The sequence below is a fragment of the Thecamonas trahens genome, assembly GCF_000142905.1.
Source record: "Thecamonas trahens ATCC 50062 unplaced genomic scaffold supercont1.5, whole genome shotgun sequence".
Classification (NCBI taxonomy): Eukaryota; order Apusomonadida; family Apusomonadidae; genus Thecamonas; species Thecamonas trahens.
This window is the reverse complement of record NW_013657675.1, coordinates 283079-305428: the sequence shown is the minus strand read 5'-3', so window position 1 is coordinate 305428 and position 22350 is coordinate 283079. Positions and strand designations below refer to the sequence as shown.

General features: G+C 63.6%; 7 protein-coding genes across 7 annotated transcripts; 2 read left to right on the top strand and 5 right to left on the bottom strand.

Moving 5' to 3' along the window:
• Nucleotides 1–15: 15 nt before the first annotated feature.
• On the bottom strand, nt 16–5362 carry AMSG_01283 (uncharacterized protein; the record flags this gene model as incomplete). Its single annotated transcript, XM_013906436.1, has 2 exons — nt 5270–5362; nt 16–4994 (listed from the first exon to the last, which is right to left on the bottom strand). The coding sequence occupies exons 1-2, from the start codon at nt 5346–5348 to the stop codon at nt 16–18; spliced, it is 5058 nt and encodes a 1685-aa protein (XP_013761890.1). The 5' UTR covers nt 5349–5362.
• Nucleotides 5363–5457: 95 nt separating this feature from the next.
• Nucleotides 5458–10909, bottom strand: AMSG_01282 (sensor protein; the record flags this gene model as incomplete). The annotated part of the gene is made up of 2 exons (XM_013906435.1): nt 7272–10909; nt 5458–7191 (listed from the first exon to the last, which is right to left on the bottom strand). Exons 1-2 carry the CDS (start codon nt 10746–10748, stop codon nt 5458–5460), a joined length of 5211 nt encoding a protein of 1736 aa, XP_013761889.1. The 5' UTR covers nt 10749–10909.
• Nucleotides 10910–11460: 551 nt separating this feature from the next.
• AMSG_01281 (uncharacterized protein) lies at nt 11461–14387 on the top strand (the record flags this gene model as incomplete). Its single annotated transcript, XM_013906434.1, has 2 exons — nt 11461–11484; nt 11526–14387. The coding sequence occupies 2 exons, from the start codon at nt 11461–11463 to the stop codon at nt 14385–14387; spliced, it is 2886 nt and encodes a 961-aa protein (XP_013761888.1).
• AMSG_01280 (leucine rich repeat containing 51) lies at nt 14237–15397 on the bottom strand. Its single transcript, XM_013906433.1, has one exon. The coding sequence runs from the start codon at nt 15324–15326 to the stop codon at nt 14394–14396; it is 933 nt and encodes a 310-aa protein (XP_013761887.1). The 5' UTR covers nt 15327–15397; the 3' UTR covers nt 14237–14393.
• Nucleotides 15398–15745: 348 nt separating this feature from the next.
• Nucleotides 15746–18348, top strand: AMSG_01279 (phospholipase/carboxylesterase; the record flags this gene model as incomplete). Its single annotated transcript, XM_013906432.1, has 2 exons — nt 15746–16667; nt 16904–18348. 2 exons carry the CDS (start codon nt 15746–15748, stop codon nt 18307–18309), a joined length of 2328 nt encoding a protein of 775 aa, XP_013761886.1. The 3' UTR covers nt 18310–18348.
• Nucleotides 18332–19480, bottom strand: AMSG_01278 (uncharacterized protein). The gene is made up of 2 exons (XM_013906431.1): nt 19349–19480; nt 18332–18930 (listed from the first exon to the last, which is right to left on the bottom strand). Exons 1-2 carry the CDS (start codon nt 19457–19459, stop codon nt 18433–18435), a joined length of 609 nt encoding a protein of 202 aa, XP_013761885.1. The 5' UTR covers nt 19460–19480; the 3' UTR covers nt 18332–18432.
• Nucleotides 19481–19514: 34 nt separating this feature from the next.
• On the bottom strand, nt 19515–19934 carry AMSG_01277 (cytoplasmic linker protein 190; the record flags this gene model as incomplete). The annotated part of the gene is made up of 1 exon (XM_013906430.1): nt 19515–19934. A coding segment is annotated over one exon (412 nt), but the record flags the coding sequence as incomplete, so codon positions are not given.
• Nucleotides 19935–22350: the final 2416 nt, after the last annotated feature.

The window sequence follows — 22350 nt, the reverse complement described above, 5'->3', positions numbered from 1 at the left end:
ATCGCGGGTATGGGTTTACACATCATAGAGCAGCGCAATGGCCTCGGCAGCCTTGACCCGAACGCGGGCCGACGGCTCGCGGAGAAGGTTCTTGAGCGCGCCGCAGACGTGGGAGAGGTTGACGGTCCGGCGATGGTCGTCGTCCATGTTGCCGATGAAAAAGCCAGTGAGGATGGCGGCGTTGGCCTTGGTGTGGTGCCACGATTTGTGGGCGAAAAAGGCGACGCACTCCATGACGTAGTAGTTGAGGCGCTCGGGGAAGTGGGCGATGAGGGTCTGTGAGACCGAGTCGAGCCAGTCCTCGTAGTCGGGCTCGTCCTCCTCGAGAGCCTGGAAGAGCTCGGCGATGTCGTCGTGGCGGAGGAGCTCGGCAAGGAGGAAGAGGGCGTGGCGGCTGGCGGCCGCGACGTCCTCGTCGTCGTCATCGGCATGAAGGACAAAGGCCATGAGGTTGGCCTGGATCTGTTCGAAAAAGTCGGCCTCGGACTCGCCGTGGTTGCCGAACCGCCACAGCGTGCCAAAGAGAGTGATGGCGGCGGCACGGATGGCCGGGTTGGCGTCGCGGAACGAGGGCTTCATGCGGAGGCAGAGAGTGATGAGGACCGGCGCCACGTTGGCCTCGTCGACCAGCTCGAGGATCTTAGAGAGGCCGGACATGGCCTCGAGAGCGATGACTTCGGTGGCGTCGTCGATGCCGCCCATCAGCGCCGACAGGACGGTTGTCGAGTACTTGTTGACCTCGTCCTCACCGGCGGACGCGAGGTTGCCGAGTCCGCGGAGCGAGAGAAGCTTGACCGTCGGGTCGTCGTCGACGAGGCGAACAAGCAGGGCGTTGAGGAGCTTCTTGAGGAGCTCGACATCCTCGTCGCAGTTGTTGATAAACTCGGCAAAGACGGCGGCGACGGCCACACGCTGCTCCTCGTAGTTACGCGAGAGGAAGGGCGAGAGGAAGACGTAGATCTCGCGGAGGTGGTCTGGCAGGTGCTCGCACACCAGGCGAGCGAGGTCGGTGAGCGCGTCCGGGTACGCGCTCGTGCTCAGCTGCTCCAGCACGCCAGCTTCCTCGAGGTCGGCCATGAGCTCATCGAGCTGGGCGCAGTTGAGCAGCCGCCGCAGCGCCTCGACCACATAAGTCCGCGCCTCGTCCTCGACGACGTTGGCCACGGTGCCGACGCGGAGAATGAGCGTCGAAAGCAGCGCCGCAAGGTCCGAGCTCGCTGTGTCTTCGAGCTCCTCGGCGTCAAAGATGTTGGCAATGGCGGCGGTGGCGGCCATAGGCTTGGACTTGACCTTCTTGACAAACTTCTTCTGCGAGACTTGCGAGACCTCATACGGCATGTCGTTGTTCATGATGTCCTTGAGGTGGTCGATCATCGGCATGGCGAGCTTGACGTCCTTGCCCAGCACCTGCAGCGACTTGATGACATGCGTGGTCTGCGGGAGCGGCGTCGTGAGGAGCTCGTCCACCACGCCCGTCAGGTGGTGGGTGCCGAGCGTCCGCAGCGCATGCAGCGTTCCGTTCATCGTCTGCTCCGTCGTAATGTTCTCCATGGCAAAGAGCATGGCGTGGATGAGCTGCCCGATGTGCTCCTCCAGCTCACGTCCGCGTGACCGCATCAGCCCGTTGAGCACCACGCACGTCCCGTTGGCCGATGACTCCTCCGGATCAACTAGTCCGTCCATGAGCGCCATGAGCAGGTCCGGCAGCTCCGTCTCGGGCACCGTCTTGACAAGAACCCGCGTGAGCTCGTTGACGACGGCAAACTGCGCGTTGAGCTCGTCCTCGCGGATCCGCTCCTTGAGCGTCGAGATGTGCTTGATAAAGTCCGACGGCGCCACGCCGTAGTTGTCGTTGACAAGCACGTAGTCGATGTACAGCAGGAGCTCGATGTTGGACAAGGCCGTGACGCGGACCTCCTCGTCCGGATCCGTGCACCGCGGAATCATGACTCCGATCCAGTGGCCCATCTCCTCAAACGACTCGCGGTCGCGGCTCGGCTCGTCCTCGGCCCGCTTGTACGAGACGTACTTGGTGAGCAGGTGCTGGAAGGTGACCACGCTCCGCGCCCGCCGGTCCGGCGACGACGACGCCACAAACGACTCGAGGTTGCGGAAGAGGGTGAGCAGCGTCTCCAGCCGCGTGTCCATGTACAGCAGCGCAGAGACCATGTTGTTGTGGTTTGCCAGCGCATCGTTGAGCGTCGCCAGCGCCTCCGCCTCAGCGGCAGCCTCCTCGTCGACCTCGTCGACCTCCTCATCGTCGTCGCCGATGTCGGCGCTCTCCGCCTCGTCGCCCTTCTTGCGCGACGCCGACGGGCCGGCCTCGTCCGAGCCGTCGGCGGCGTCTGACGCCTTCACCTTGCGTTTCCGCCGCTTCTTCCGCCCACTCGACTCGAGGACCAGGTCGTACGCCTGCGGCGCCGCCGAAGAGACCAGCATGGTCAGAAGCTCTGGGTCGAGGATTGGAAGGAGGCGGACAAGCGTCTCGCAGCAGCCAAAGCCCATTTTCTTGACCGAGTTGGTCGTGTTCGACGAGATGAAGCCCACAACGGCAGTGAGGAGATCGTCGCGCTGCTTGAGCACAAACTTGGCGTCGCCGAGCTTGTCCGGATGCATGGCCTTGCCGATGAGGTCTGAGGCGCGGACAAGCGCCTCCTGGACCGACGGGAGCTTGGCCGAGACAAACTGCGGGAGGAGGTGGTTGATGATGTGAACCTCGATCCGCGACTGGATGAGCTTCTTGTCGGCGTACGTGGCAGCGTAGCCAAACGAGAGCACCACCGAGCACCGGATGTTCTCCACATCGCTCTGCGACTTGTCTTTCTTGAGGCCGAGGAAGCCCTTGGACTTGCGGACCATGTCGTTCTTCATCAGGTGCTGCAACTTCTCCAGCACCGAGTCGAGGTGCGTTGACGCCGCCATGCCGTAGCCCTGTGCAAAGCCGGTCCGCTCGTCGGCGTCGGCCCAGTCGAGAGTGGCAAACATGTCGGCAAGTTGCTCGCGCACAAACTTCTTGTGGCGCGTCTTTTTGAGCACCGTGCCAAGCAGCTTGTGCACCATCCGCTTGTACCCGGTGTACTCTCCCTGGTACAGCTCAAACTGGTTCGAGAGGTTGTGGCCGAGCGTGATGGTCCAGTCGTCGTCGTTGACCTCGTCGATGGTGAGCGAGAGGAAGCGGAGAATGAGCTCCTCCCAGGCCGCCTGCTTGTAGTCGTCACCGCGGTGGGCCTTGAGCCACTTGACAAGCTTGGGAACAAGGTCAAACCACATGTCGGCAATCGACGGGTGCAGGATCTCCGAGAGCGCGAGGAGGAGCTGCAGAATGGCGAGGCCCAGCGAGCCGCGCTCGTTCGGCGTCGAGAGCAGCGTCAGGAGCCGCGCAATGATGGCCTGCGGCTTGGGCAAGTTAACCTGCCGGTCAAAGTCGATGTAGTAGTCGTCGTCTTCGGCGTCGCGCTTGAGATCCGCCAGGTACGAGAGCGACTTGCACACCGACGCCGCCGCGATGGTAAACTTGGCCGGCTCGATGCACTCGAGGAGGAACGGCCAGAGCACGTCGGTCATGTTGGGCATGTCGCGCGTCATGGTATGGAGGATGACGTCCGAGGCCTTGCGCAGTGCGCCCGGCGACGTGCCCTTGGGCACCGCCGCGCCCTTCTTAGCCCGTTTCATCGCAACAGCCTTGGCATTGGCCACCACAGAGTGCGGAATAGCCGCGTTGGCCACCACGTACTCGACAAGGTACTCGCCGCCCTCGAGCGAGAGGTAGTCGTACTGCGCCATAGCCACAATGGTCTTGGAGAACGCCCGCCGGACCTCAAAGTCGTCATCGGCAAGCAGCGGCTTGATGCCCGACACAATGAGCTCCTTCTGTGACTCGAGCTCTTCGTCAAGCACAAGCACAATGTGCCGAAGGACCGCAAGCGTTCCGATTCGCGACGCCGGCGTCTTCTCGTCGCACCGCCGGACCAGAAAGTCGACAAGGTACTCGGAGAACACCCGCCCAATCACCTCGTAGCACCGGAGCAGCTCCTCGTGGTTCATCACCGAGTCCGGGTTCGACTCGTCCACAGGCATGCACACGTACGGGTGCAGACCGGCCATCGTCTCCTTGAGGCAGCAGTCGAGAGCCCGCGAGCCCTCACGGATCGACGTCTCCAGAATGGTCACCAGACCCTGCGTGATCGGCAGCGGTGTCTTGGTCTTTTTGTACGAGAGGATAAAGGTGTTGACCAGCTTGGGGAGCCACGACTCAAACTCGTCGCGCGCAATGAGCGCAGACATGTTGCCGATCGCCTCGAGTGTCGCCAGTCGGATCTCCTTGTTCTCCAGCCATGTGTTGAACATCAGTTCCATAGCCGAGAACACTTCGCCCTCAAAGGTCTCCATCGACACCTCGGGATCGTCCGCCTCCTCGAGGTAGAACCGAATGGCCTCGCAGAACCGACCCATCGACGCCGCAAACACCCACTTTTGGTTGTTGTGCTTGATGCCACCAAGCAGCGGAAGCATCCGCCCCAGAATAGACTTGAGGTTTGGGACCAGGTACATCGGGTTTGATCGCGCAAAGTCGCCCATGGTCTTGAGGGTAAAGTAGTGCGGCATGGTGTTCGGCTCAAAGTGTCCAAGCAGCGAGTCCAGGACCTCGGCCCCAAACCGCTTGCCGAGCTCCACCAGCAGCGTCGACGCTGCGCCCTGCCAGTCGGCCTTCACGTCCTTGGTCCCCGTCATCTCCGTCATTCCGAGCGCCACCAGATTCCGCCCAAGCGACTTGGGAATGTCGTCCAGAGCGTCCACAAGCACAGCGTGCATGTCAGTCAGCACAAGCACGCGGTGCGTCCGCGGCACCTTGCGGTTGTTGTTGAGAAACGCCGCGCCCGTCGAGAGAACCATCTCCGGCTGCTGGAGGCCCACGTCACGAATGGCCTGCGAGACGGCCTCGTGAACCCCGTTGTCCTTGTCATGCACCGCATGGAAGAGCGCAAGCGTCAGCTCTACACCACACATCCCCGTGTCCCCCCATCCACACCACACCACACACACATGAGTCTTCCTGTCCTTTCCTTTACCCCCCTCCGCCCTCCCTCCTTGCCGCCTTTCCCTCGCTGCCTCGCCTGCCTCGCCACAGACTGAAAAAATGGCCCAACGCACATGCCGCAGCAGCCGAGCGACCAAAGCGACACACCCTCCCCCTTCACCACCCCCCCTTCGCAACCACCCATTCTCTTGGCTCCACTCCCGCTGTTCAGCACCGCTACCCACCACCTACCATCAATCTCGCCACCCGTCCGCATGACAGAGGTCGCCTTGGCGGGACCCTCAGAGCTCGACTTTTTCTTGCGGCCCATGGCTGCGGCAGTCACGTGTGGCCCACTGGCGAGCTGTCGGCAGTTGTGGCTGTTTGGTGGTGTTTGGTTGAACGAGGCGGCAGCCCGGGCCCGGGCGAGCTTGACTACGCTACTCCTTTGACGCATCGATCGACTTACTCTGCGACTTACTCACCTTGCTCTTCGACTTTCTCGTCGACTTACTCGTTGACTTGGTCTTCGACTTGGTCTTCGACTTGCTCGTCGACTTGGTCTTCGACGACTCGATCGACGTGCTCGACGCCGCTTGTGACTTGCCGTTGCGCTTGGGCTTGGCTGGGGACTTCGCTGGGGACTTGGCCTTGGGCTTGCCCTGAGCAGGAGGCGCGAGCGAGTTGCCCGAAGGCGAGCGGGCGGGTGGCTTGACGACCGATGCACGGCGCGAGGCATTAACAAAGTTGGCGAGGTCTGGGTTGGTGCAGTTGCAGTCGAACGAGACCGACGACGCGCCAGTGCACGAGCGCGAGTGCGTCGAGCCGACGGTGACACTGGAGCCGAGCGGGGTGACTTCTGATGAAGATGAGTTTGAGTGCGACGAGAGAATCTCTTCCGGCGGATGGAGCTTGTTGAGGATCTCGGCCTGGACATCGTCGGACACTGGTGCGGCGTTGTGGACAAACGACGAGGCATGCGAGGCTGGGATGGAGATCCACCCCGACGTGTTCGACTGCGAGGTGAACGAGTGATTGTGCCGCTCGCCCGGGCCGAGCAGATCTGATGACATTGAGCGCTCGCGGACGAGCACAATGTACTGGCGGAGCTTTTGCACGAGGTGGGCGCGATGGATGGGCTTGGTCACACACTCAGTGGCACCGGCGGCCTCGCACCTGCGGAAGAGCGGCGACTGCGTCTTAGTGCCCATGATGATGATGGGGACGGGCGGGAGGTTGAGCGCGTACTCGATCTCGCGGATCTGCGAGGTGACGGCCGAGCCGTCAGTGTCGGGAAGGATGAGCGACATGAGGATGATTTTGACCGTGCCCTTGCGGTATGAGCGCCACTTTTCGATGACGGCCTCGCCCGACGAGATCGACTGCGCATCGAGGCGGAAACGACGAAGCATGGTGCAGATCGACGTGGCATGGACGGTGTTTCCGTCGACAACAAGGATGACCGGTGGCGGCCCGGCTGGGACCGAGTCAGGTGCCGAGAAGAGCGAGCGCGCTTCGTCCACAAACGTGTCGCCCTTGGTATCCATTGTCAGCGCCATGATGGATCGGACCGGCGCATCGTTGGCGTCCTCGCCCGAGACGCCTGACTGGTATGAGCGAAGTGACGAGACCGACGACGCCCGAGCGGCAGGCGGCTTAGACGCCGACGATGGCGGCGGTGGGCTCGATGGCGTGCCCGCGACCAGCGACGCCCGCCGCGAGAGCGGCACCACTGTGAGCCGCAGCGAGGATGAAACCCGGTCGAGGACCTGGGCAAGCGTGTCAAGCCGCAGCGGCTTGCCCACCACCTCCAGAAATCCAACGTTGATGGCCCGCGTCATTTCCTCGGCCACAGACGTGCCTGACAGCGCCAGCAGTGCCGGCGTGCGCTCCTTGGGCACGTCGGTTGCTAGAATTCGGGTCGCCGTCTCGTAGCCGTCCATACCTGGCATGTGCAGATCGAGGAAGATGATGTGGTACGGGTCCGCGCTATGCTTCTCCACAAGGTCGGCGCCCTTGGTAAAGACATCAACGTTGACGTAGCCAACCGCCTTCACCAGCTGGCCCGATACCCGTGCCGAGAGCGGCTCGTCGTCGACAACCGCGATGCGCATGGCCTTCTTGACGGCATCTGCATCTACAACGGGCAGCTGCCGACTTGGTGCATTGCTCGCCTTGGGCGTCCGCGCCCGCGCGACGAGCCACGTGACGGGTGCTCACGCGAGTGTTCGATTGAGCGCCCAATCGGTGATACAGTCGAGCGCGGCGAGGCTAGGCCGTCACCGCTCCCACCACCACCCACAGATGTCACTCCGCTCCCACCACCGCCGCCGTAGTCCGAGCTCCCGGCCGCCGTTCCGGAGCCGGTGGACCGTACCAGGCGGCCTGACGAGTTGGAGTTCTCATACGGCTGTTCAACAAGCGAAGCCATGGCCGAGGCCGCCATCGCGGCAGCACCGCCGAGAAACGAGATGTTGCGACCGGACATAGTGCCTGATGACGAGGTGGCGAGGCCGTTGGGCGGATGCGAGGTGATAGCATTTCCGACGGCGGACGAGGAGCGGACGCCGTCAAACTTGGCGCCGTCACCTTCGTTGCCTGACTGGTCGACATTGCGGCCCGATACAGACGAGGTGGCACGCGGCGAGATGGGTCCATCGGCCGAGCGGATCATGGCCGGCGCTGGGGCTGAGGTGCCAGGCACCTGCGGGCGTGTAGCGTGAGCAAAGATGGTGGTCGAGTCAATCATAGCCCGCTTGAGCTGCTCCCATGAGAGCGGCTTGTTCACCGCCGTCAGAGCCTTGGCGGTCTTCGAGAGCGAGGTGAGAAGCTCGTGCTCGGCACCCGGGATGGTGATGACGACGGTGGGGAAGTTTTCAGCGAGCATCGAGCCGATGGCCGAGTTCTTGATGTACTCGGCCTCGAGGATGAGGCAGGCAACGGTGCCAGGCTTGGGCTTGACGTCGTCGAGTGTGCCGGCCATCTGAACTTCGATGTTCCAGTCTTCCATCTGGCGACGGATGATGGAGCGGATGCGCTTGTTGCGGTAGACAACGACAACATTGCCCGGAACAGCGAGGCGGAGCTCGTCGCGCATGAGCGACGAGCCCGGGGCAATGACCGAACCAAAGGTGGCGGTGAACGAAAACGTGGTCCCACGGTTCTTCTTGGACTTGACCGCAATGTCGCCGCCCATGCGCTGGGCGAGCTTGCGCGAGATGGAAAGGCCCAGCCCGGTTCCACCGTACTCGCGCTGGGTCGAGACCGCGGCCTGGCCAAACGGCACAAACAGGCGCGACATTTCCTCGGGCGCAATGCCGATGCCAGAGTCGATGACTCGCGTCTCAACAACAATGTCGTCCGAGTCGGCAAGGCGCGTGGCTGAGACGGTGACAATGACGTGCCCGCCACCCGGCGTAAACTTGACGGCGTTGGAGAGAAGATTGAGGAGCACTTGCTTGTACCGCGAGGGGTCGCCGGTGACAGCCGGCGGCAGGTCGGGCGCCGCGCGATACCCGATTTCGACCGACTTTTCAAAGGCCTTGGGCGCAACGATGGAAAGCGAGGACCAGACAATGCCGTTGAGGTCACAGTGGCGCTCCTCAAACTCAAAGGCGTCGGCGTCGATCTTCTCGTTGTCGAGGATGTCGTTGACAAGGTCGAGAAGCGACTCCGAGGCGGTCCGGATGACTTCTGCGCAGTTGGCCTGCTCGGCGTTGAGCCGCATCGACGACAGAATCTGCGACATGCCGATGACGGCGTTGAGCGGAGTGCGGAGCTCGTGGGTGACGGTGGAGACAAACGAAGACTTCATCTGGGCTTGCCGGCGCGCCTCCTGGATGAGCGACTCTTTGGCAATGAGCTCTGACTCTTTGGCCTCGAGCAGCATGTTCTCGATCTCCTTGCGGTGGATCATATTGCGGAGAGAGCAAATGACAAAGCCGGAGATGCGCATGATGGAGACCTCAACAGGGAACGACGGCGCGCCGGGCCCGGCCTGGGCTTCGACCTCGATGAGCATCCGCGACGAGGCCGCCGCCTCGAGGGCGGCGAGGAGGCGCGCGCGGTCGTGAGGCGCAATGATGTTCTCCAGCGGCTGGCCGTCGAGCAGTGTCGACGAGCCAAACATCTGAAGCATGATGAGGTTGTAGCGGCGGATGAGGAGCCGATCGTCGAGGAGGACAATGCCTTCAAACGTTCCGTTGAGCACCACACCATACAGCTTCTCCCAGATAACGGCCTCGCGATTCCGCCACATTAGCATAAAAGTATGGATGCCAAAGATAATGGTGCAGCCGGTGAGCGCCAGAGCGTAGCGGACAAGCGAGTCGCCGTCGCGCTCGATGTCAGCGCCAACCAGGACACCGAGCGAGACAACGTAAATGACGACGATGGCGACGCCGGCGTAGCGCGGCGAGAGGACAAAGAGCGGGATGGGGAGCGGAAGGAGAATCCAAAACGCTTGGTTGCTCGTCGCTGTTTGGATGAGACACGTAAAGTAGCAGGCGGCGACGGCCCACATCCGCATGAGCAGGCCGTACCGCGACTGGTCTACCACACATGGGAGCGCCAGCGTGAGCGGGACAAGGGTGAATGTAAAGAGGACGCCAAACGAGACGGCCATCAGCGGCTCGTCGCCTTCAGTAGTGAGGTTGGTGAGGCGGATCAAAATGAGCATGAGCATGATGATCGTGGTGGCAAGAACTAGGACTCGCTCCTGCTGCCAGTGAAAGTCGCGAAGCGAGGTGCGAGGCAGATACGACTCGCGGAGCCAGGGTATCTCCATCTCGTGGCCGCACAGCTTGACGATTCCGCGCGCGGCCGAGCTCCCCTGCCCAGCCTGTCCATCATCAGGCGCACCGACAGGTCCAGCCCCCATCGAGTAAACTACGCCTTCGCTCTGCGAGAGGTGTTCGTGGCCGCGGTTGGAGGCGAGCACGGACGAGCCCGACGACTCGTGCAGTCGCGATGAGAGCGGAAGCTCCATCATGGCTGGGTCGTGGTTGACCCAGCCGGACTCGGAGCCGTCAAACAGCGAGCTCACCGACGACTGGTGCGAGAGGTTGCTGCCAAGCTTGGGCCTGATGACAGGCGGCGACTTTTGCGGGGTGGAAAATCCCTTGGCCTCCGCTACGGCGCCGAGGCCTGCTGGCCGCGGTGTGATCGAGGCCTGAGTCACCAAAATGGTGTGCAACTGTGACTCCCCGCGCGTGTGGGAGAGGACGCAGCCTTCGGGCACGTCTTCGAGCGACTCGGTCGGCGCCGACCGAATCGACGACCGCCGGCGTGACGAAAGCCCGTTGACGATGGTCGTACCTATGGCGTGGGTCGGCAAGCGGGCAATGACCGAGGTATCGGTGGCGATCGATGTTGCTGACGACCCAGAGCGGCGCGACGGCGAGCCGCGCACGATCGTGTTTGGCATATATGGTGCATTAGCAGAGCTCGGTGAGACTGATGTCGGGCGAGACCGTGGCTGGTCTGCTGACTGGGGGGCATGTTGCGGCGGCGGCTGGCCGTTGTGTCCAGGTGCGGGCGCGGGGAGTTGTGGCGCCCCGGTCGGGGCCATGGGCTGCGAGTTGGAGACCGGCGGCGGCGACGACGAGGACGACGAAGACGACGCCGTGATCAGCTGCGACGACGTATACACATTCTCCTGGTCTGTATGCGTTGAATCTGCTGAGGGTTCGGCGCGGGCCTGCGGCGAGACCTTGGACGTCGGCCACGGCATGCCCGTTGCGGGTGAGCAGCAAGAAGTGGCAGTCCGGAAGCAAGGCCTTGACCAACACCGAGAAGGCCAACGAGCAAGAGTAGAGGGGAAGAGGGGAGGGGAGGGGGAGGTAGGGGGCAAGCCCAAGTGCGCAACTCCCTCCTGTGTTACCGCGACGTGTGTTGCCATATCATGTTCTCTGCAGGCCTTTGTCAGCAATGTCCCAAGGCAGGGGCCGATCGAGCCGCTCGTCTCGTAGCTCCGGTTCTTTGCGGCAGAAGGAGTTTGAGCAAACGTCACACAGGTGTGGGCGGGTGGCAGGCTCAGCGACCGGAGCGAGACTGACTCTGCACTGGCCATGGGCTTGCGATACCCCAATCTAGTTGAGCATGAGCGATACTTGAGATGGTTTGAACCACAAGGTAGGAGCTGGTCGTGTTGGCACTGTGTGGCAGGCTTGTAGCCGGTGTGACGCGATTGGTTGCATCAAGCATCTCTCGGCTGTATCAAAGTACCACAATTATGGGGTGATTGTACCGGGAAGCAGCGAATCAGCGAACAAATGGCAAAAGTGATAAGAAGGAAGGTGGGAGAGGGCTTTGGGGAGAGGAGGGGGGGGGGGGTTGCCAGAGGGTTCTCTGGCAGGGTAGGGACCACTGCACTCTCGGTGAGGTCTACAAAGGGGAAGAGGAGAGTGTGTATGCGGATGTTCCAAGTAGCAGCGCGTGTGTGTATGGCGTTGGTGGTGACGGTGGCGGTGGCGATGGTGGTGGTGGTGGCGGGGCGGGCCAAGCCGAGGCGAGTGCGGCCCACGAGCAGCGGCTGTATCTGGGTACTGCGTCGGGAGGGGCACTCAAGCCCGGATGGCGGGATGCGACGACGACGGGAGCGCTCATTGGGCTCTCGCGTGGGCCTGGTGGTCCGTACGATGCGTCGGGCGGGGCAACGCTTTTGGTTGGACGCAACTACACGCTTGTCAACGAGTCGCCGCACACGGTGTACCTGACAACGACGCCCGGCGTGGTCTTCGGGCACACGTCAGGGGGAGGGATGCCATCGGGCGATGGCAATTCTGTGGCGGCGAGCGCGTTTGGCTCGGGCAGCGACGTCATTCCGTCGGGCGGATCGGCTGTGCTGATGACCCGCGAGCTGACGGCGCCAAATGTGTTGTTCTTCCAGTCGACGACGGCCGCCAACCTTGGATGGCTCCTCTCGCTAGTGAGCTGCACGGCGCCAGCCCCGCCCGAGACGCCGCAGCTTATTTCACCGGCAGCCGGCGCGGCGGTGGACGTCGGCGTCCGTCTCAGCTGGGAGCCGGTCTCGGAATGGGGCGTCAACTGCGCCGCGCTTGCGGCCGAGGCCGGCGGTACAGGCTCGACCGAAGCTAGCGGATGGAAGTACCGCGTGCTCGTCCGCGAGGGCTCATCGCTTGCGCCGCTGAATGCCAGCTTTGATGCACCGGGGCAGGTTGGGTCGGGGCTGACGGCGTCGCACGAGCCGTTTCTTGTCCTCACGCAGGCGTCGATTCAGCCAGGCACGACGTACGCGTGGGCGGTGCAGGCGACCAACGGGGCCGTGAGCGCTATGTCGAACGTGCGGACCTTTACTGTCCGCGGCTCGGTGACGCCGTCGCCGACGCCTGCGCCCGCCCCCAGCAACGGCGTCCTTGGCATCCACCGGATCCTCCCGACGGTGCCGGCATCGGCAGTCGGCTACGCATACTTTACGGTCGAGTTGGAGACGCCCGGCGGCGAGCTTGTCATCACAGGCTCGTCTGCGAGCCTTCCAATTCCCGGTGCGCCGGCTGCTGGCTCTATCAAGCTGTATGCTAACTCTGGTAATGGGACCGGCGACGAGGTGATGCGGTTTCCGCGGGCAGGGGAGGCCACGTATGTGTCGAGCGAAGACGATGCGAGCGCACGCCAGACGATCGTCGTGGCGAGTGCGACGAGTTCGCGGTACTATGTGGGTGTGGGCGCGGCGTCGGGCGCGGCGACGTTCTCGCTGGCGGCAACGTACGCCTGTCCGCATGGAATGTACCTCAGCGATCCGACGTCGACGCGGTGCGAGGCATGCCCAGTCGGCGCGGTGACGAGCTCGGCGGGTGCGACGTCGCGTGAGGCGTGCGTGTGTGGGCCGGGCTACTACGGCGATGCCGCGACCGGGCTCTGCAGCGCGTGCCCAGAGGGCGGGGTGTGCATGGGCGGAAGGGCACCGGGCGCGATGGCAGGCTTCTTTGCGGCATCGTCGGATCGCGGCGCAGTGGCGTACAAGTGCCCTCAGCCTGTGGCGTGCCTTGGCGGAGCAGCACCGAGCCAGTGCCGGACTGGGTACGCGGGCGAGCTCTGCTCATCGTGCGCCAAGGGAAGCCACTACGAGCTCAACTCGCGGTGCTTTGAGTGCCCGGCGGCACCGGAGCTCAACATGCTTGTGGGTGTGGCGCTCCTTGTGCTCTTCCTCCTTGCGTCCGGCGAGCTTGCGCGGTTCTACAGGCACTTTGCGTGTGTGCCTGTGGCGATCAACTTTGTGCAGACGGTTGCCATTCTCCCGCTGTTCCAGCTCGAGTGGCCGCAGCACCTTGTCCTGTTCTTTAACGACTGCTCGGGCTTCAATCTCAACCCGGAGCTGACGGCGGCCAACTGCTATGTGGAGATGAAGTGGCGGACGTTCTGGCTGTTCAAGCTTCTGCTTCCTGTGGTGGTAGCAGCTCTCTTTGGCGCAGTGTACGCAGCAGTTCGGAGCGGGGCGACGCTCGGGCTTAAGTGTTGCGCAGACGGATGGTCGTATCTCGGACTCGGCCGTGCGCTGAAGCGGCGACTGGTGCCTGCCTACATGACCTTTCTCATGTTTGTGTATGTCTCGGTTGCCGGGGCAGCGCTCTCGTTCTTTGACTGCACCAAGCAGCCGGACGGATCGTACACGCTCGATGCGTCTGCAGACATTGTATGCTACGGATCAAGCTGGTACGAGTTGCTCCCCGCAGCGGTTCTGGGCGTCTTTGTGTACGCCGTCGGTATTCCTGTGGTCCTACTTGTGGTCCTCATCGAGCGGTCGCGACATTTGTACGCGGTCACGCCGCACGGCGATGCGATCTACGCCTACCTCGGCCCGCTCTACCTCCGGTACCGGCCCGAGGTTTACTGGTGGGAGGCGATTCATTTTGCGCGAAAGGCTGCACTCCTTGCGTGGGCGTACTTTCTCACCACGTTTACGCTGGTGCAGGCTGCAGGAGCGCTCGCGACGGTAGTCGGCTTTCTGGTGGCGCACCTCGTGGTGGGTCCGTACGAGTACGGGCTGGCAAACCAGCTCGACGCGCTGCTGCAGGGCATCATCGGCGTTCTCCTCCTCGCCGGCTTGCTCTTCCAGTCGGGAAGCTTGCCAGAGACGGCGTCGATGGACGAGATCGTGTTTGCGATTGTGGCGACACTGTTTGTGGTCGCGCTGGTGGTGTCGGTGGCGGCTGCCCTCCGTGAGCTGTATGTGCTGGAGACACCAGTCTCGCACGAGCAGCTCGAGGGCATTCGCGAGCGGCTTGGCGCGGCCGAGACGCTGCACTTTGACAACGTCGAGGCGCTGGCGGCAGGAAAGGCAGCACCGACCGGCGGCTACAACACACCCGGCACAACGGCGTATGAGTACGAGTACGCGTCGTCGTCATAGATGAGGTTACGGCGATGGGCGGGAGCGGGCACGGTAGCGGGCGCGATGCATCGAGGCCCAAGCCTGCGCAGCGGCGCGGTCCGCGCGGGTCACGCCGGTAAAGTCGAGGTGCCGGAGCGAGGGACAGACCGAGAGCACGTAGTTTTTGTAGTGCGGGTGCGACTCGATTGGGTTGCCGTGCAGGGTCAGCGCCTTGAGGTTGGGCAAGAGGCCAAGCTTGTCGACCATGTCGAGGCTGACACGCTTGCGGCGGCGACGGCGTGCAGTAGCAGCGGCGGCGGCAGCGGCGGCGGCATCATCGTCGTCGTTGTCCCCGGGCCCGCCGCCACCCAGAAGAGTGTTGTCGTTGGCGAGGGCGACAGCGGCGACGTCGTCGTCGTTGTCAGCATCGGGCAGGGCGCCAATGTTGTTGCCGTGGAGGTAGAGGGTGGTGAGGTGCGGGAAAAAGGTGAGGACCTCGTCGATGTCGACGAGGGCGTTGAACGAGAGGTCGATCCACTTGAGCTCTGCCGGTTCGTCAAGTACCTCGGCAAGAGCCTCCTCGAGACCATCGAGCGACGACAGGTAGTTGTTGCAGAGTCGGATGGCAGTGGTGATGCCCGGCGGACGCGAGGGCGCCTTCCCCTTGCCGCGACCTTTGGTCTGTGGGCCTGACAGAGCCTTGGCCGAAGCACCAGCCTCAACATCATCGCCATCGTCGCCAGCCACGCCACCGAGGACGGCAGCCTGGCGAGCGGCAGCCTCCATCTCCTCATCATCGATCTCGACAATCCTCCGATAGCCCGATCGCGGCTCTTCATGGACAATCGACAGGACATCGGTCAGCTCCTTGAACGAGTAGTCGAGCGGCGGGAGAGCAGCCCGCGAGCGAGTGCCTGCCGCAATGCGTGACTGGACGTTGCGGTAGAGCGGGGCAGCTGGTCGTTGTCTGGAGGCCATGACGGGAGGGTGTACTGGCTGAGTGTCTTGTCTTTTTGGACTTGGCGCTCTTCTTCGATGTGTCTTGGGTGTGGTGGTGAAGTGTAGCTCTTCTCGTGACGTCCGTTGTCGTCTTGTGGGCGTAACTGGCGTTGGCCGCTGCCGGTCGTTGGCCCAAAGCTGCCTTTGACCTCCTCGACGAGTAGGAGCAAGCACGACTGATCAAGTTACATCGCACAAGACGATAGCAGATGGCAAATGACCTGCATGGTGAAGATGTGGTCTGGCGTAGTCATGAGATGAGCTGGACCGAATGGCCGTGCCATCATGGGTGTGGTCGTCAGGCTCGGTCGGTGTGTGTGACGAGGCGCGGCGGACAAGCCCTTAGCACCACGACGTGCTACAATCTCTCTCCCGCACAACACATACGTCTTACAGGGATGGATACAGGTCTGGGTAGCCTCTCGGTCAAGGAGCTGAAGCGACGGCTGGCGGCGGCGGGCGGCAGCGCAGTCGGGTTGGTGGAGAAGAGCGAGTTGGTGGCGGCGGTGGAGGCGGCCGAGGCAGCAGGCGCGGCCAGCCGAGACGGTGGCGCGAGCACCGAGACAGGTCCGAGGCGGACGACGCGGAAGAGGGTCACCATCGCGGGCGTCGACGCCATCGATGTCTCTACCTGCCGCGATGGCGAGAGGCCCGCGGTTGTGGTGGTGGTCTGCCACGGGTTTGGGGCGAGCGAGAACGATCTGGCGCCGCTCGGCTCGTCGCTCATCCCGGCCGATCCGGCCGCCGCACCGGCGCGGATGATCTTTCCACAGGGCATTGTGTCGCTCGGCGGAGGCTCGTATGCGTGGTGGCCGCTCGACATGCCGCGGCTGATGATGCTGCGGCTCTCGGGCCAGCTCCACACCATCGACGATGAAGTGCCCGAGGGTATTGATGCCGCCACCGACGCGCTCGTCGCACTCATTGCCGACGCCATGGCCACTGCCGCCGACGGAGCTGCCCTCGTTCTCGCTGGCTTTTCGCAGGGCTCGATGCTTGCCTCGCATGTCGCGCTCACTCGTGCCGCCGACCTCCCGGTTGATCCGTCTCTTCTGGTGGTCATGTCCGGCCGCGCCGTCGCCAAATCGGCCTGGACCGATGCACTCGCCACCCGCTCGGCCCCGCTTGACGTCATCCAGTCGCACGGCACCGCCGATCCCATCCTTCCCTACAACGGTGGCGTCGAGCTCGCCGAGCTCTTTCGCAGCGGTGGCGCGTCCGTCGAGTTTATCGAGTTCAACGACGGCCACACCGTGCCACAGGAGCTCCTCGTTGAGCTCAAGCTTCGGCTGGATGTACTGGCCGGCCTCGAATCGTCGCGTTTGTAGCCGAGAGGGCAGGCGCGGCCGTGATCGAGGTTGAACACAGGCGAGTGCAGGGAGGGGGGTTGGGAGGGAAGGGGGGGGGGCGGGGTGGTGGCAGCCTGTTTTAGTCTCCGGTTGGTCAGGCAACTTGCATGTGCACGCAGGCATGCTAGCACCTCGCTCTTCCAAGGTTAGCCAAGTCTCAGCAGCAGCAACCACGCTTGCGCAACATGGCAGGGCTAGCGACCACAGGCGGGGCGAGTGTGGCTGGTGACAGCGGACAGGGTAGCGGGCACCGCATCGAGGCGTACCGACGACTCGACTCGGAGCGACTGATGGCGTACACGGACGCAGTCATGTCGATCATTGCAACCATCCTGGTTCTGCCGCTCAAAGTAGAGAGCGAGGAGGGCGAGGGCAAGACGCTGCGCGAGGTGATGGACGAGAAGAACATGTACACGACGATGGGCACCTTTGTCGTCACCTTTATCTACATCTCGCTCTTCTGGCGCGCGCATCGCGCCCTCTTCCTTCCGGGCCTCGTCATGAAGCCGCTCATGCTGTATCTCAACTTTGCCTTTCTCCTCTCGCTATCATTTCTGCCGTTTGTCGCTGCACTGGTGACCGGAAACAAGGAGCAGCCGGTGGCGTTGGCGCTCTTCTACGGCCTTCTCGGCTACATCGCCGTTGTCCGCCTCGTCACAGCGGTCTACGCCTCGGTTGCACTGGGGTGGGAGCATGCGGGCAACTCGGTCATCCTGCTCCGCATTGGCGCGCTCATTGCTGCCTGCATCGCTGCCGTCTCGTGTGCCTGGTCGCTCGGCTCAAGTGTCAACCTATTCCTCATCATCTACCTTGCTGGGCGCGCCGCCGCCAACTCGGGTTACGTCCAGCAGATGCTTGGCATCGAGCCAGCTGAGTCGCAGGCAAGTGACGACGTGCCGGACGGCGATCGAGTCATTTTCTTTTCCGACGGCGTGTATGCTATTTCGTCAACACTGATTGTGCTGGACCTGCCAGCGGCGCCGCCGGGCCTCTCGGACGCTGGCCTCACCGCGTTTCTTTCTCACGAGGGCACTGCCCTGCTCTCTTACGTCATCTGCGCATACGTTGTGGGGCTGCTGTGGATGGGGCACTACTCGCTGATGCATGATGCCGAGACCCTGCCGCGTATGGTCGAGCGGCTCAACAATGTCCATCTCATCTTTGTGGCGCTCATGCCGTTTGGCTCGAACCTGCTCATCCTCTACGGACAGTCGGACGACTCGCCGCTGGCCATCGGCATCTTTGTTGCCATTGCTGGCAGCGCCGCTATTCTCCTTAGCGCCATGGCAGGGTGGCGCCTGTACAAGGCGCTGCGCAGTTTGAATAACCGTGTCCCGAGTGGAGGATCGCACGAGGGCACGTGGCTGCTGACCACCACCGAGTCGGACGTGGACGAGGCCGAGGCGCTCATCGCTCGCCTCAAGCGCAACGTTGTGTTCTCGTTCAACCTGCCGCTCACCCTCGTCGTTGGTATTCTTCTGTCACTCTGGCACAAGTGGCTCTTTGTGGCCATCCTTCCGCTCTCGGGCTACCTCGCGCTGGCACTCTCGCTTGTGTACGGCCGTCTTCCGTGCGCCGCGTCGCCGCGGCGCAGCATTGGCTCGGTGCAGTAGTGTGTGGGGGAGCAAGTGGAGCAAAAAGACGGACGCATGTACTCGTGAGTGTCAAAGCGATGACGGCTACGGGCAGACATGCGCTCGTGAAGAGCTTGAGCAGATGATGCGCGGCGCGACCGATTAGAGGAGGGCGGCAACAAAGGCAATGACAGCGACAAAGACAGCAACAAAGGTCGAGGCCGGGGCGACGGTCGAGGCAGCCGAACCGGACGGGCGGTTGACGTTGAGGTCGACGCACTGGTAGTAGCCGCCGTTCGAGGGCCAGGTGACCTGGATGGTGTAATCGCCCGAGGCAGTCGACGGGACAGCAGCCGAGTAGCTCCAGTTAGTGCCGTCCGTAGTGATGTCGGTGGCGGCAGTGAAAAGCATGGTGCCAGTGGTGGTGGAGAAGTTCGGGTTGGCGCCGGCAGTGCCGTTGAAGTTAATGCGGTTGGCGCCGTGGGTCACAACAACGGTGCCGGCAATGTGGAGCGTGGCACCGGGAGCAATGGAGAGGCGGTCGGTCCGGGGAACGTTGGCAGCACCAGTGCCGCACTTGGCCTGGTTGCCACCCTTGGGGCCGGAGCCCGAGTAGCCGATGTCACCGGCGTTGGCGCCAGCAGCATCAGTCCCGCGGAGCTGTGTTCGCGTATGGACGGGGGGGGGGGGGGGGGGCAGTGTGAGTGGCAGGGGGAGGGGACAACTTTTCTGCCTCCGCTGTGGGTTGCCCACCGAAAAAAAGGCACCTTTTGCACCCCTTTCCGTTCAGCCGTTTTTGCCACAACGACGACAGGCCAAGCGGACGCTTGCAGCCAGCACGAGCCATATAGCTCGTCCATCAGAGCTGGCGTAAGATTCAGGCGGTGGTGGTGAGGGAGGGAGGGGAGGGGGGGGGGGGGGGAGAATGGGGCGGACGGGCTGGTTGGGGTAGCGTATGAGCAGCGCCCTCCCCCCCAAAAAATGTTGTTGCCTCACGTCAGCCCCATTCGCAAACAAGCGCGGCTACTGGCGATAGACAAGGCTGGCGGGAGCGGAGCGAGAGCAGAGCAGAACGTACACCGACGGTAGCGGTAGGGTTGGCCGACGTGCCCGCACCAGTAATGTGCATGTGGGCCGAGGCGATGGCGACGATGAGCGAGAGCACAGCGATAGAGGCAATGAGCTTCATGGTAAGAAAGTTGGGGTCAGGTGTGAAGAAAAGCGGACTTGTGGTGGAGCAAGCTGCGGGCAGTCATCTTTTATCGAGGCAACTGACAGCGGCATGGCTGACGTGCTTCACGGAGCAGTAGCAGCAACGGTGTGCGTTTTCAGGTGCTCGCGGGCGAAGCGCCGACGTCGCTGTCATGGCGGAGGCGCTGTAACTCGGCCGTGGCGGCGGCCACCTCGGCGGGTGCAGAGGTGAGGGCGAAGCGGGCGCGCTTGAGAAAGACGCCGTGATCGGGGAGAGCGAGGAAGTACCACTCGTTGTTGACGGTGCCATCCGTGCGGCCGACAGGCTCATCAAGCTCGATGCCGTACCAGAGGCCGGCAGCAAAACCGACCTTGCCCTTGAAGCGGACGGTGCCCGGGGCCAGGGCCGGCGCCGAGGGGACGATGCAAAGGACGGCGTCGCCGAGATCAGCGGGCGGGCGCGGGATGTCATTGTCGTCGGGCTGCTGTTGCGCGGCGCGGCGGCGCGGCGAGCGGGCGCCGTCGAGGCCAAGCAGGCGCTTGCGGGCGTGGGCGTGGCGGGCCGATGGCGAAAGAGAGGAGCGACCATCGAGCTTCTTGCGCTCGTGGACAGCCGAGACCGGATCCTTGACCTGCGGCGGCGGTGGGTGGAACAGCTCCACACGGGCCGGGCGGACAAAGAGGCCGTGCTTGGGCGGGCACTCAAAGTAGCGGACGCCGTCAACCGAGCCATCGTTCTTGCCGACCCGTTCGTCAAACTCGACGCCGACCCACTTGCCGACCGGGTCAAACTGGGTGGTGGTGAGTGTGCGGACGGTCCCGAGGTAGCCGCGGACCACAACCCGGGCGCCGCGGGTGATCGGCTCGCCGGTGGGAGTGGTGAGATCCGAAGTGGCCTTGACAGCGTCGCCGACAGCACCAGCAGCGGCTGCCTGAGCCTCCTCGGCCCTGGCTGCGGCCTCGAGCGATTTGACTTCGCTTCGGGCAAGGACGTAGACACACTGCAGCCAGCGGAAGAGCTTGGCGGCCGGGAACGACTCGCGGCAGAGCTCCTCCTCGCCCATGAACGGGTCGGTCACGAGTCGCTTGAGCTCGTCGACAACGTCGGGCGCCAGCAGCCGCGGGTCGAGCGTGGCGATGGCGTGGACAAGCTTGGCCGACCGGAGCCGCCGCAGAGTCTGCGAGCCATAGTGCTCGACCTGGCCCGCCGGGCCGTCAGGCTTCCACGGCGCGGCGTCCGAGTCGCGGCCGAGGACCAGGAGTAAGCCCTCGAGGACGGCGGCGGTCCGCGGCGGCGGCGCGTGGTATGTCTGCAGCTCAATGACGTCGGCAAGCTTGAGGATGCCAAGGTCGGCCAGCGCCCCGTCGCGTGACGGGAGCGGGAGGACCGACGAGCCGGCCGACCGGACCGAGAGCGTCGTCCGTGACGCCGACGGCGCGAGGGAGCGGCCGAGCGAGATCTGCGAGCCGCCGCGCCGAATTCGCCGCGGCGAACCAGAGTCATCAAGCGAGAGGAAGAGGTCGACGCCACGCGCGGCCGAGCCCATGTAGCGGTGCGAGTACGAGACCGACTCGACGTGGAGGAGCTGCGACTGAAGCGCATAGACCCGCTTGTAGAGGTGGCGGACGAGCGAGAGCTGCGGGTGCTCGGCAAAGCGGGCGTACTTGTAGATGTCGACAACCAGCGCAGCAAGGCCGGCGGCAGACTCGGAGACTCGCTGGGCGAGCTCCGGATTGTGAAAGTGCGGGTGGCGGACGTAGGGCCGGAGCCGGTCGAGATCGCGGCTGGTGAGCGTCGACGGCTCAATGTCGTCGAGGTAGCGGAGGAGGTGGCGCTCATGTCGGACCTGCTGCGCAAACATGACTGGCCGGTGAAGGAGAATGCAGATGCACTCGCAGATAGCGTCAACAAACGGTGGTGGGTGGGTGAACGACCGCAACCGGTCGAGATCGACCTGCGTCACGTACCCCGACGCCGGCCGCTGCGGCCAGCACGTCAAATCCACGTCCGATAGCGCATCCAGCTCGGGCTTACTCTCACCACTTGCGTCGCCGCCGCCGGCGGCACCTGTAGACGCAAACATGCCTGAGGCATACAGCGAAGGGTGGGCCAGCGACTCGTCGCCCGGCACCGGCAACTGGGCGAGCGCTGGCTTGCCCGCAGGCGTCCACGCTGCCGACTTGCCGGTCGCAGCACGCTCTGTGGCTTCTGCAGCCTCCATGACTGCTAGATCGGCCTTGAGAGCAGCAACAAACTCGTCGAGCGCATCGAGGAGCTCCGGGTCGGAGCGGAGGACGTAGGCAGCCGAGTCGGGCAGGGCAACCTTGCCGGCAGCAGTCACTGTGCCGTGGTCGATGAGGGCGCGGAGGGCGGCAGCGCGGAGCGGAAAGGCCAAGTCAAAGAGCGAGCCCTGCAACCAAGCCTCGTCCGAGTTGAGCATGGCGAGCAGAACCATAGCCTGGAGCGACGGCAGCTTGCGGTGGCCGGCCGAGTGGTCCACCAAGTACGACGCAAAGAACGGGCCAAGAGCCGATGCGTGGGCCCGCGGGACAACAGCTGAGACCGGCAGAACCCTCCCGACCTCGTCCTTGCCCGACGTGGCCATAGTTAGGTAGCGAGAGGTGGTAGCAGGATTGACAAAAGTAGCGAGAGCGGAGCCGGCCCAGTGTGGCAGAGGGTGGTCAGAGCGGCAAGGGCTGATGATGGGTAGCGGAGAGAGTATGCTTGATCAACGGAGCGATGTTTTACGAGTGGCGGTAGAAGCGGGTGGTAGGTAATATACTCTGCTACTGACTGCTGATTATCTGTCCCATAGCCTCTCTGCCCACTACCTGCCTGTCATCCGCCCCCCCCCCCCCCCCCTCCCTCCCCCTGCCTGCCTGCCTGCC